Here is a 12,884-nt window from a genome sequence, read left to right on the forward strand (position 1 = left end):
CTCATCAAATGTTTCTCCCACCCCAAGAGGTTTGATAGAGAGATTCGTAGAAGCTTAACTCATCCTTTAGAGCTGTTTAGCCCCTACACCTAAGCCTCAGTTTGGGCTTTTTGTCTATGGAGTTAAGCACTCTGATAGAGGGAACTGTAAAGACTCAAGACGGGCAGGATAGCGGAAAGCCGGCCGTTCCGATATCAAAACGTATTTGTTGAGGATAATGTTTGCCCCGGACAGGGCGACCTAGCGCTTACACAAAAAGCCCGCTCTGAGGCAAACACCCCTAAAAGTCGTATTAAGCTTATACGAATATCTAGCTATTACAAGGTAGACGCGCTACTCTCCAAGCAGGCTAGGCTACCTGCTCAAGACTAAACTGAAATATGTTTTACCTTTGAGGGGGGCAGGAGGGGCGGTGCAGGTGGTGAAGGGGTAGGCCTCTGAATAGGGGCCCTGGCCTGCATCATTGGTGGCCGTAATGTAGAACCTATAGGTGGTCAGCTCCTGTAGTTTATTCACCTTACAGCTAAAGTTGGTACCTTGGTACACCACGTGCTTCCTGAAATTAGCAGATCAATATTAAATTCAAGACATCACTGCTAAAGTTTTTAGTCTGACATGGACCTCACCCAGGCTGGAACGTTAACTTCAGTAAACCATTGGAAACTACTACTGCTTACTCTTGGATCAAGGAAACTTAACTGATTCGTCGTCAGATCAGGGTGCCGAAACGGATCAAGCAAACGTCAGGTTCATTTCACAATTTTTATTGTGAAACATTTCACAACAAGCAGAATTGCTTAGGCCAGCCACTCGCTTTCCGTGTCCGGACCATCAAAATGCCAATCAAATGATATCACTCACTATCAGGTACACCTGATCAGGTGGTATACCTGACGAGCTCACACACTATCAGGTGTACCTATCGTCAGGTCTATCTGATAGTGAGTGGCTGGCCTTGAAACTGGCTTGATTAAACTCTGTGGTCTTGATCATTAGGGTAACAGAGGGTTTCAACTTACTCGTTAGGATTCCTAGGGTTCTCCATGTACACGGTGAAAGTAGTAAACTGGGAATTCCTTCCCTCGCCCCATTTCAACTTGAGATGGTTGTACCCAGGGGCAGGACTACATTCTAGTTTAGGGGGGGATGGGGGCAGCTGCAGGGTGGCTAGGCGTAGGGTGGGACTCAAGGGACCTGGGCCTACTTCATTCACAGCGCGACACTTTAGCCTGAAATAAAGCAATAGTGAGGTTAACATATTGGTTCACAAAGAAGGTACAGTTCTAAAAGAACTACCAATTCATAGCCCTCAGGCTAGCCACTCATTATTAGGTAGACCTGACAGGTAGGTACAGCTGATCAGGTCCGAATGTCAGGTCTACCTTCTGTGTGTGCTTATCAGGTAGACCTGACAGACAGGCCTTTTCAGTCGTACCTGTCAGGTCTACTTAATAGTGAGTGGCTGACCTAATGGAAATATTGAAATAAGCACTTGAACAATTTCTATGCCTAACACTTCCTCATGTACAAATCCATAGTCAGCAAACACTGAACCATTCTATTCTAGTCTTCAAGTAAGGAACTGAAGAAGAGTTAAAATTCATATTTGAGTCTTTGCTTGAGTATGTACTTCAGCGCAAATTTTTGTGTAAGTGGGTATATAGTGACTAGGTAGTTTCTACATAAAATAAGGTATGTCTATATGACTTACTTATAGGTAGTATGAGGTGATAGTCCAGTCAGCTGGTAGCTGGTGGTGTCACAGGTTATGATGGGCTGGGCAGGGTCGGAGGTTTCCAGCACATAGTGAAGGATTGGTGAGCCATGGTTCGCGGGTTCAGACCAGGACACTGTCAGACTGGTGGGGGTTGTCACGGAGGTTTTGCGAAGGGTAAGAGATCCCGGGGGCCCGGGGGGAGTGGTAATGACGCTGGTCTCGCTGAATGGGGACCAGCCAGCAGAGTTGCCTGCCTGTGAAGGGGAGAAAGAATGATGATAGTGGTTATTTTACATACTTTGAAAATAGGACTGGAGGTAGGTTTATCGTTAAAACTCCTTAAATTAAATAAATGTAAAAAATAGGACTAGTCAGGGAGCCTAAGGTTAGCTGGGAGGGTAGCGGGTCTGCCTTGTAAGCGCTAGGTCGCGGGTTCGAGTCCCGCCTGGGGCGAACTTTGATCTAATCAGATAGGGTTCTTTCTGGGATCGTCTAGCTTTTTTTATATAAATTATTTACATAGGGAAACTATGTTTGTTTTTGTTTGAGGGAAACTATAACAATCAGAATCCTTGTCCCTCGTTCGGCTTTCTATCCCGTCCTCCTTCTCTTCTATTTTAGGACAAGACCTTAGTAGTTACAGTTCTCTCTATCAAACCTTTCAAAAAATATGGTAAACCTACTGAAAAAAGAAAAGAAAAACATGTGAAACCCACTGGAAAAGAAGTAAAAGTTCTCACCTGAAGTCTGAAGTGACAGACGGTGGCGGGTGGAATGGATTTCAGATCACAGTCGGTACTCGAACCCTGGTACACGATATTCAGGGTGTCTCCGCCGCCCATGTCCAGTCTATAGTCTGACACGGGTGCTCCGTTCCCGGGAGGGGCCACCCACTCGACATGGGTGATACCACCCGCTATACAGGATACCTGGGGAGGGGAGGGGGTGTCGGGAGGGGCGGCTCCACTTTTGACTTCGAGAGGTTCTGACCAGGGCCCGTGCTGACAACAGAAAGAGAAGATGAAAAATTAGACATTTGTATAGGTTCCCAATGGAGTTCCCTATGGATTACTGAAGTGAAGCACCAATCAATCATTCTCAAATTCAGTAAAGCAGATTTTTTCAGAATTTTTGTGGATATCACAGCATTAATAAGTGCCTCCTTTGCGATCAATTTCCACATTTCAATAATCTTTTTACTCTGGTAATAACGCCATTGATCGCTACAGTTGTTCTCACAAGACTGAGTGCACCCCGAAATCCAAACACAGAGCCGAAAAAACTGCGACCCAGCCGGGAATCGAATTCGGGAGTTCCGGCGTGCAAGCCTGGTGTGATACTCAATCGGCCACAGAGGTTGCCACATGGAGTGAAGCAACATTGCATCTGGTTGGTATCCGGATGGGTGACTACTTGACGATAGAGAAAGGTAATGTTACTCACCCCTATTCTATTGTACGCTCGTAGCAGGAATACATAGGCAGTCCCGGGGCTTAGGTCGCCTACCGTACACTCGGTATCTCTACCCTTGTACGCTATCCTCTCCACGGGGCTCGAACTGGGGACCGCGGGCTTGGGTGACTACTTGACGATAGAGAAAGGTAAAGTTACTCACCCCTATTCTATTGTACGCTCGTAGCAGGAATACATAGGCAGTGCCGGGGCTTAGGTCGCCTACCGTACACTCGGTATCTCTACCCTTGTACGCTATCCTCTCCACGGGGCTCGAACTGGGGACCGCGGGCTCAGGAGACTGGGCACCTCGCACTAGCAGCTCTAGCTCCGTCACGGGACTACCGCCGTCTTGCTCCGGGTAGTGCCATCTCAGTGTTAGCGAGGTCTGGAAAATAGTCGGAATTGAATAGAATAATATTTACCGCATGATTATACATAGAAGACACGGGCAAGAAATGGACAAGAGAAGAGTTGGTATCGGGTACCCTAATAGATTTAGTCAGAAGACTAGCAATCGCTTCAATCCAGTGGACCCCATGGACGTGTTATTTTTTCAAAGGCCATACAAAGAACACAGGACAAAGAAACAATAACAAAGTGTCCTTGCGATTTCTTGGCTAACCTGAAATATTTTCATTAGACAGACTGAATCAGTATTACTGATCCATTCGATAAGAAAAATCTTAGGAACAGAGTGGCAACTTGTCGACGAGTGGAGGGTAAAAGACTTGACTTGAACTCGAACCACCAACCTCTAGATCCGAAGTCCACCGTGCTAACCACTACATGAGTACACCAATGAGGTTGGTGCCGTAATGGTGTGTTTCCACTAATTCAGCATTTGTCGATCATCAGCATAATGTGTTTCCATTTAAACTTTCAAACAAATGGAAAGAAAATGAAAAGAGATCATGCTGATCGGCAAATGTCGAGTGAGTGAAAACGCAGCATAAGAAAATTTTAAACTTTCAAACAAATGGAAAGAAAATGAAAAGAGATCATGCTGATCGGCAAATGTCGAGTGAGTGAAAACGCAGCATAAGAAAACTGTTGATGATCCAAATGTCGGAATATTTAACATTAGGCCATTTTTCCTACCCCTTTAAAATAACTAGCTGTAGTGTTTACCTGGCGAGGTTTTCCATGTAGTCTCGGTGCGTTACAAGCTCCAGGACACACAGGCTCTTCCAAATGTCGGAATATTTGACATTAGGCCATTTTTCCTTCCCCTTTAAAATAACTAGCTGTAGTGTTTACCTGGCGAGGTTTTCCATGTAGTCTCGGTGCGTTACAAGCTCCAGGACACACAGGCTCTGTAGTGACAGTAGCAGGATCCGAGAACTCACTCCTACCCCCTGGACTTTCAGCGCACACCCGCACCTGATAGGTAGTGCCTGGGTTCAGACGATCACAGACATGTTCGGTATCACTACCAGTGTAGATGACATTCCAGCCTGAAATATGTACAATAATAGTAATATTGAAAAGTTAGGTAACTTTCAAGGATACCTAGATATACAAAACACTTGCTAAGTAAAACAATTTAAAATCAAATTGTTATCAGTTTCCCCCAATGTGGTCGAATTCTCAAATAAAATAGGATAAAATTGAATGCCTCGGCTGGGATCGAATTCACGCCCTCCTGTTTACTGGGCGAGCGTCTTGACCACTACGCCACCAAGGCAGACGTAGTAACGAATGTATGTTATTTTTACTGCTCAGATACAAATGAAAAGTAAGGTTAATGCCTCGGCTGGGATCGAATTTACGCCCTCCTGTTTACTGGACGAGCGTCTTGACCACTACGCCACCAAGGCAGACGTAGTAACGAATGTATGTTATTTTTACTGCTCAGATACAAATGAAAAGTAAGGTAAGTACCCCATATTAAAATATTTATCTTTACAATCAAGTCACACTCACCCAAGTTTCACACCATGCTTACCTCGTTCACTATGCAGTTCCAACGTATAGCTGGTAATGTCAGTACCTCCCCTATCAATAGGGGGCTCCCACTTGATCTTGAACATTTTGGAATGGATGCGACCTTTGACTACAGGCCGTAAATCAAGTCACACTCACCCAAGTTTCACACCATGCTTACCTCGTTCACTATGCAGTTCCAACGTATAGCAGGTAATGTCAGTACCTCCCCTATCAATAGGGGGCTCCCACTTGATCTTGAACATTTTGGAATGGATGCGACCTTTGACTACAGGCCGTGGAGGGGCACCTGGTCGGGATGGAAGAGTTTTGTAGTGAACCTCATCCGACCATCGGGAATCACCTTCGTCGTTACTTGCCCTTAGCTGAAAACCAGAGAAATCCAAATTAAAATCCCATTAATTTATCTGTGTACTAGACCCAGGATATCATGCAGTTAAAGTATCCTGGTGGCAACCTAGTTAGCTTTGACGGTAGAGCGCCTGCCTTATCGTTTCAAATAGAGAAGGTTTGCGCTCGGAACGGCTAACTTTCTCTTATTCTATCCTCCGCTCTTAGATTGGACTTCGGGACGATAAGACCTCAGTTGTTAGGTTGTTACAGATCCCTCTATCAGACCTCGAAAAAATTATTAATTTTAATATTTGAAATATGATTTTACCAGTAGCTTCTTGGTCAATCCTCAAGAGACTGAGTGTCAACCGAATTAATAAATGAGAATAAAATTCCATGCCTCGGCTGGGATCGAACCCACTCCCTCCTGTTTACCGGCGAGCGTCTTGACCACTACGTCACCGAGGCAGGTTGATTCCAAGCAAATAGCTGAAAAAATGTCGATACAGTTTTTGATAAGAAACTCACCCTAAACCTATAACTGGTATAGTGCCTCAGTTGCTGGGCAAGACACGCCGTCTCCTTCCCATTGTACACCGCCAGGAAGCCGTGTCCAGACTCTCTATCGTCCATCTGCAGCGTGTAGTCCTCGTCACTAGGGCGCCTCGTCCAGCCGAGTCTTAGCCAGGAGGTACCGGCTTCTAGGAGAGTAGGGGCGGGCGGGGGTGAGGGGGGCGAACCGGAGGTCGAGTACAGAACCACGTCCGAGTATAAACTGAAATGGAATAGAATAGAAGTTAGATTAAAAAATAAGTTAGTAAAAATGTCCTCGTATACTTGAATTAGAGTATGATTTATTTATTTTTGAAAATTATTTATGATAAATTTTATCGTTTCTTAGACTTGTAATGCCGCCACTGGTCGCTACGCGATTAAAGTAGCTACTCAATTGTCCTCACAAGGCTAAGTGCACACTCGAACAGAGCCGCGTTGCCTTTTTACCTTAAAGAACATTTTGGAATGTCTCATTCTCCCATTTTAGAGAGAGAAAAAAAAAAGAAGAAGCAGGACAAGGTAAGGGCAGTTTTTAAAGCTCTACACAGAAAGTTCAAACAATTCAAGTGGGTATTAGACTAATTAGAGGTTTATTTTCCTAAAAATAAATTCCTCTGGTACTCTGTGTGATCTCCCTAAAGGTGGGAAGGATCTCCCTACCTGGGGAGAAAAGGTAGGAAGCTAGGAAGGGAAAGCTGCAAAGTTTCAGACCTGAGTGACAAGTGGAGACTGAGGTTGCGCTATATTTAGACCAGATAGGGGATTGGGGAAAAATCAAAGTTTGTTCCACATTTAGACAGACAGGATGAGAAAGAGGGGAAGAAACATTCTCTGGAAAAATGTAGAAGGTAGGAGGTGTAGATGGAATGCATAGGAGGCAGAAACAAAGGAGGAAAGAGTAAAATTTGAAGGATAATGGGTGAAGAAGGAAGAAGAAAGAAACGAAAAGAGGAAAATTGGAAGGATAAAGGGGTAAGAGAAAAAAAAGTTTTGTAAAAAACTGAAGAGAAAAAGAAAAGAAAGAGGAGGCCACAAAGGCAGGGAGAGGGGATCGCTTATCAAGAAGCTGAGACGAATTTGGAAATTTGTTTCCAAATTTAGAACTTTAAGCGAGGGTGTAGGTACGAGAGAAGGGAAGGACGAAATACTGATGGCGTTTAGGGGTGAGGAGCAAGGAGGTTAAAATGACGAATTTTTCCCTCAAGAATGTGCTGTAATTGAACGGTTAATGTCCGTCACTCACGTTCAGACCTGAAAGACCTGGGTCTCGAACTTTTTTTAATAGGTATAGTTCATATCATGTAGATAGAAAACCTCGTTAAAATGAAAGTGGTACTTACCTACAAGACTGGGCCTCGCCGTTGTAGATTGACTTGTACTTGCCATCGCGCCCCTTATCACTAAGCAGCACTTCATACCTCAGGTCTGACTCACAGATGTCCAGGTCGGCAGTATCGTCAGGCGGCCCCCATTTAATGAGGGCACTACGTGAGCTCAGTTCTGCCACCTGAAATCACGGAGAAATGCTTATTTAGACTGTCCCTTTATCTAAACAATTCAATATTGCACCTCTTTTTTTTCACTGGGAAATCAGGGAAAAATGATATGGATAAGATTATTATTTAAGGGAATTTTAGTTGGGCTAAGCATAAATGCTTGTCACCAATGCTGTTCCCCGCTTAATAAAATACGCTAAATTTTATGACCTGACTTGGACTCGAACCATCAACCTCCAGATCCAGAGTCGGATTAAGTGGGAATTCTAGGTGTTGGACTAAAGTTGAGAATAGTCTTAAGCTTAAGTTTTTTTAATACCAGATAATTATGTTATTTGTACCATAGGTTTAAAATTTCAATTTATGTTTGATGATCTTTTACTTAGATCTAGATTGCTCATTTGATAATGTGAACTTGGAATCTTGAAAAGTTGGTCTTTTGCTTAGATTTAGACTGTACCTTTGACACTGTTCACTTGGAAAAGCTGGGCTTTTGCTTGGATTTAGACCGCACCTTTGATACTGTTATCTTGGAAAAACGAAATCAGGCACACGATTTTTATCAAAAAATAATTACAATAGTACCCGTGAGTACAAAAAGCAAAAAAAAAAAAAAAAAAAAAAAAAAAAAAAAAAAAAAAAAAAAACGAATTCGAAAAGAGAAGGAGGACAGGAGAAAGCCAGCCGTTCCGAGAACGAAGCTCAGATACAGGATCGTTAGGGAAAAGTCGGACATTGAACCCGCGACCTAGCGTTAGACAAGATTAGATACAATACATCTTGGTTAGAAAAAGGACTGAAGATCTCTTTTTCCCCTGCAAAGTAGCTTTGAAGGAACTACTGGAGAACCTGTGAACTCTAAGACTCGTGGACAACGAATGAAATCAATGAAATACTAATTCAAGGGGAAGTTTCAACAGTGTCCCAAGAAAAACATCAATTCATGGTCTAGGGTTTATTAAACTTCCTAAATCAATCAATTGGTAATATTGGTATAAATAGGACCATCTAACGCCACTGCGACCTGGTTAGAACTTTTGTCAATCAATAAAATAATACCTTAACCTTTCTAAATCAATCAATAAAATAATACCTTAACCTTAAACTTCCCAATCTCCCAACACAAAGCATGGAACCACTAGGTCACATGCACGCTTCACATCTCCCAATGGGAAGAAGGATAGAACGGGTTCTTCGTCTATTTGATATTTGATTAGTCCGCAGTGCCTCGGGCAAATTCTGAGCTAACTGTTACGTTAATGGAATTCTCTACATGCCGTGGCACTCCCCGTGTTAAATTAGCATGTCGTGCTGGGTTTTGGAATATTGAACTTGAGTGACTCATATGGGAGAGGTATTGCCCTCGTATTCCTATGGGTATTGCCTGTAGGATACTCTGTCCTCTGTGGATACTTTGTAGTCTGTGCACGACTGGCATACCATTGACATCTCTGTCTCTGTGTCTTTTCTTTCTTCTTTATGATAATTAGAACCTTAGAGCCAGCCTACTTAGCTTGGTTGGTAGAGCCTCTGCCTTGTAGCGCCCTGGCCGAATTTTGTCTTGAACCGTTCTCGGAACGGCTGGCTTTCTCCTATCCTGTCTTCCTTCTCTCTTCGATTTTGGGAAAATAAGACCTTAGCAGTTACAGTTCGCTCTATCAAACCTATTCAAAAAAGAACCTTAGAGCTACTACCTACGTAGATCCTAGATATTAAACATCATAGACGAATGCTTTTTGAATTTATTTGTATCTCAAGCTGACTGCTTTTGAAGATATTTTCTAAAGCCGTTCTATACCACCAATAAAGCTAATTGATTCTGTTTTTGTGTGAAAAACAGTTTCAAGTTCTGTTGTCAAAGAGTTTTTAATCTTTTTCATTTCCCCCTTCAGCTTAGTTTGCTTGGTTGGTAGCGCATCTACCTTGTCAGCGCTAGGCCGCAGGTTCGATTCCCACCCGGGACGGATTTTATCCTGAACGAATAAGGTCCGTTCTCGGAACGACTGGCTTTCTCCTATCCTTTCTTCCTTCTCTCTTTGCTTTCGGGACTATCAAACCTCTTTGAAAAAGTGTCAATACAATTTTTAATTTTCCCCCCTCTAGCTTTTCTCCAGCTTTTTGTACTTACTTGAGGTGACTTGACATTGGCTAATATCTCCGCTATACTGGCGTCATCTTCTTCATCTTGAATACTACTCTCCTCTCCATCCTCACTCGTTTCGGTTTTGGCGCGGTTTCCATTGACTAAATCTGCAAAGGAAAACCAAGTAGGAAATATTAGATATTGAAGTAGTAGTAGATAGGAACAGGTGAAATGTTAGAAGAAACAAACCGTTGTGTCAAATGTTGGTTGACTTACAAAACTCTTTATTTGTATAATAGGATACCTATTCAAACAACAATAATCATTTTGATACAAACCACACCCAATACACTAAGCCACCAAAAGGCACGTTCGAAGTACCCCTATACTCTTTTGTAGCATTTTACCTTGGAATCGTCTCAAATATGCAAAAAAAAAAAAAAGTTGCCTTTTTACCTTAAAGAACATTTTGGAATGTCTCATTCTCCCATTTTAGAGAGAGAAAAAAAAAAGAAGAAGCAGGACAAGGTAAGGGCAGTTTTTAAAGCTCTACACAGAAAGTTCAAACAATTCAAGTGGGTATTAGACTAATTAGAGGTTTATTTTCCTAAAAATAAATTCCTCTGGTACTCTGTGTGATCTCCCTAAAGGTGGGGAGGATCTCCCTACCTGGGGAGAAAAGGTAGGAAGCTAGGAAGGGAAAGCTGCAAAGTTTCAGACCTGAGTGACAAGTGGAGACTGAGGTTGCGCTATATTTAGACCAGATAGGGGATTGGGGAAAAATCAAAGTTTGTTCCACATTTAGACAGACAGGATGAGAAAGAGGGGAAGAAACATTCTCTGGAAAAATGTAGAAGGTAGGAGGTGTAGATGGAATGCATAGGAGGCAGAAACAAAGGAGGAAAGAGTAAAATTTGAAGGATAATGGGTGAAGAAGGAAGAAGAAAGAAACGAAAAGAGGAAAATTGGAAGGATAAAGGGGTAAGAGAAAAAAAAGTTTTGTAAAAAACTGAAGAGAAAAAGAAAAGAAAGAGGAGGCCACAAAGGCAGGGAGAGGGGATCGCTTATCAAGAAGCTGAGACGAATTTGGAAATTTGTTTCCAAATTTAGAACTTTAAGCGAGGGTGTAGGTACGAGAGAAGGGAAGGACGAAATACTGATGGCGTTTAGGGGTGAGGAGCAAGGAGGTTAAAATGACGAATTTTTTCCCTCAAGAATGTGCTGTAATTGAACGGTTAATGTCCGTCACTCACGTTCAGACCTGAAAGACCTGGGTCTCGAACTTTTTTTTGCCACAAACGTTCAGACGGTCTGACAGACCTAGCTCCGTGAGACCGCGGTCTGGCGGTCTGAGCGAGTGGCAGGCATAAGACCAGATTAGCCCATTAGTGACAGTAGACAACTTCTCACTGGCCTAGTTTTCACTAGCTGATATGGCAATGTAATTATGTTCCCGTTCAGACAGGGTCGGCATTATTTGGACTAATCAATATAATAAAAATATTCTAAACAACATTTTGTTCAAAACTTACCTTTCCTAGGACTCAGGGGAGGCGTCGAGTGCAGAATGTTGTTCTCCCCCTTCATTTGTTTCTGCTCGAGCTTCTTCTTCAGCTTGTTGTACTGCTTCTGTGTCCGCTCGTCCTTGTGGAAATTGAGCCCTGGGGGCGGGGAATGACCTGAGTGCCCATGATAACATTAATAAAAACTATTTTTCAGCACACCGGACTAAAGCAAAAGGTTCTATTGTCAAGTTTCCAACGCCAGATTTAGGTTAGTGTCGTTTTCGGGTCGGAAAAGGGTTCTTCACTTGGTCACCAGTTTCCACGTCAGGTTTAGATCGTTGTTCTGTTGAAAAGTTCTAAGGTTCACTGTAATAGTTACTCGTTATATCTAGAATCATTTTCTAGTAGTTGGTATTAACTTTGAAATTTGGATTAAATACCATGTTAATTATATTAATAGTCCATAATTTTTTTGAATTAGAATTCTGACTAAGGAGTTGAAATCAGGTTGTGGATCTTGAAGGGTGAATTAGGGGTTTAGGGATTCCTAATAACTGCTGAATCAAACGTAAAGAATGAAAATGGTATGTACAGTTCCGTGATTTCTTTGACAACCACCAACAAAAACCTGAGATTAACCAGGGTACTTACTCAGGAAGTAGCAAGTTAACTGAAGTAAGCAAACAACGGTGTTCAGAAAGCAGGTGTCGAAGAGAGTCATCTTGAGGAAATCAAAACTTTTGATTGGATTTTGATGGGTTCAAAACAGTTAGTTAGTAGTTAGTTATAAAATAGCACATAAAATATTGTTTCCATACAAGACTTAAACAGAGAGTCGAAAAATTGTGGTTTGAAAACTAAGAAACAAAAGGTCCCTCGGACCAGGTCGGCCACCAGCTTAGGAGGGGTTGTAAAAAAGGCGTTCCAAATGGGCGGGCCCGCAAAGGGGGAAAGGGAGTACCCTGCGGGGATGTCGGCCCTCAGGATCGGTCAGTGTATGGGGAATGTGTTGTTCCATTCGGTCTTAAACAAGACCGCGGCATAATTTAAAGGAACCCCTTCTGCGCCCTGGTTGACCCTTAAAATGGAGCCCGAAGGTAAAGTCAAAAATGTAACCTCGTCCACCAGTTAAAAGTACTCCAGTTCCAAAGGATGAAAGGACTTCCTTTTCATGGGTAAACAAGAATTCAATTAGTTGGGAGATAGGATCCATGTCAATTCCCGTCGTAACAGTAGAAAACAAAAAAAAAAGAATCAAAAATCAGAACTGCCCTGTTAACCGGAAGTTGCCGTTATATTACCGGACTTGGCCCCTGTTAGTAACAGGGACTCCCGTTGTAACAGCGGGAGTTTTTTGTTCTTTACCTCCACCGGTTACAGGGTTAATGGAAGTCATAGATGACAAAAAGCGATTCTTAACTCTAGTACCAACATTTTGAAAAAAAAAAAAAAAAACAGTCGATCAACTGAACATGCGCAGGCGGAATTCGCGATCCCGGCAGCTAAGCTAGGGTGTGCGGACAAATAGGGCTATCTATTTAAGCAAGAGCCTTGCAAAGACATAGGACCGGTAGTTGAGACGGCACTCAATATAAGCGTGCTTTCTATTATGTCAGAGCAGTTTGGATTTTTTTTAGACAAGAGTCTGGCTAGTGTCAGATAATATTACTTAGACTAAATATCGCTTTTGAGAGCTACTCTTTTAGCAGAAGGTCGGTTGGTGTCACTTACTTTGATAAACACATTAGTGAACACAGGGGCTCCGCGTCTCCTTCGAATAGAGTGATAAAACAAAA

The 12,884-nt window shown here is 42.7% G+C and overlaps 1 protein-coding gene across 1 annotated transcript in view; it reads right to left on the bottom strand.

The window, feature by feature from the left end:
- The window catches only part of LOC103509063 (fibronectin type-III domain-containing protein 3A-like), a gene marked incomplete at its 5' end in the record, with an annotated part of 35,409 nt that overhangs the window by 14,933 nt on the left and 7,592 nt on the right, over positions 1 to 12,884 (bottom strand). Inside the window, 12 exons of the mRNA XM_026823498.1 lie at positions 390 to 556; positions 1,020 to 1,229; positions 1,712 to 1,971; positions 2,458 to 2,718; positions 3,161 to 3,298; positions 3,333 to 3,557; positions 4,430 to 4,626; positions 5,277 to 5,481; positions 5,978 to 6,224; positions 7,345 to 7,511; positions 9,629 to 9,750; positions 11,116 to 11,262. Coding sequence (XP_026679299.1) covers positions 390 to 556; positions 1,020 to 1,229; positions 1,712 to 1,971; positions 2,458 to 2,718; positions 3,161 to 3,298; positions 3,333 to 3,557; positions 4,430 to 4,626; positions 5,277 to 5,481; positions 5,978 to 6,224; positions 7,345 to 7,511; positions 9,629 to 9,750; positions 11,116 to 11,262 — 2,346 coding nt within the window. The remainder of the gene's footprint in view (positions 1 to 389; positions 557 to 1,019; positions 1,230 to 1,711; positions 1,972 to 2,457; positions 2,719 to 3,160; positions 3,299 to 3,332; positions 3,558 to 4,429; positions 4,627 to 5,276; positions 5,482 to 5,977; positions 6,225 to 7,344; positions 7,512 to 9,628; positions 9,751 to 11,115; positions 11,263 to 12,884) is intronic.

This window comes from Diaphorina citri, unplaced genomic scaffold (assembly GCF_000475195.1).
Source record: "Diaphorina citri unplaced genomic scaffold, Diaci psyllid genome assembly version 1.1 scaffold462, whole genome shotgun sequence".
NCBI lineage: Eukaryota > Metazoa > Arthropoda > Insecta > Hemiptera > Psyllidae > Diaphorina > Diaphorina citri.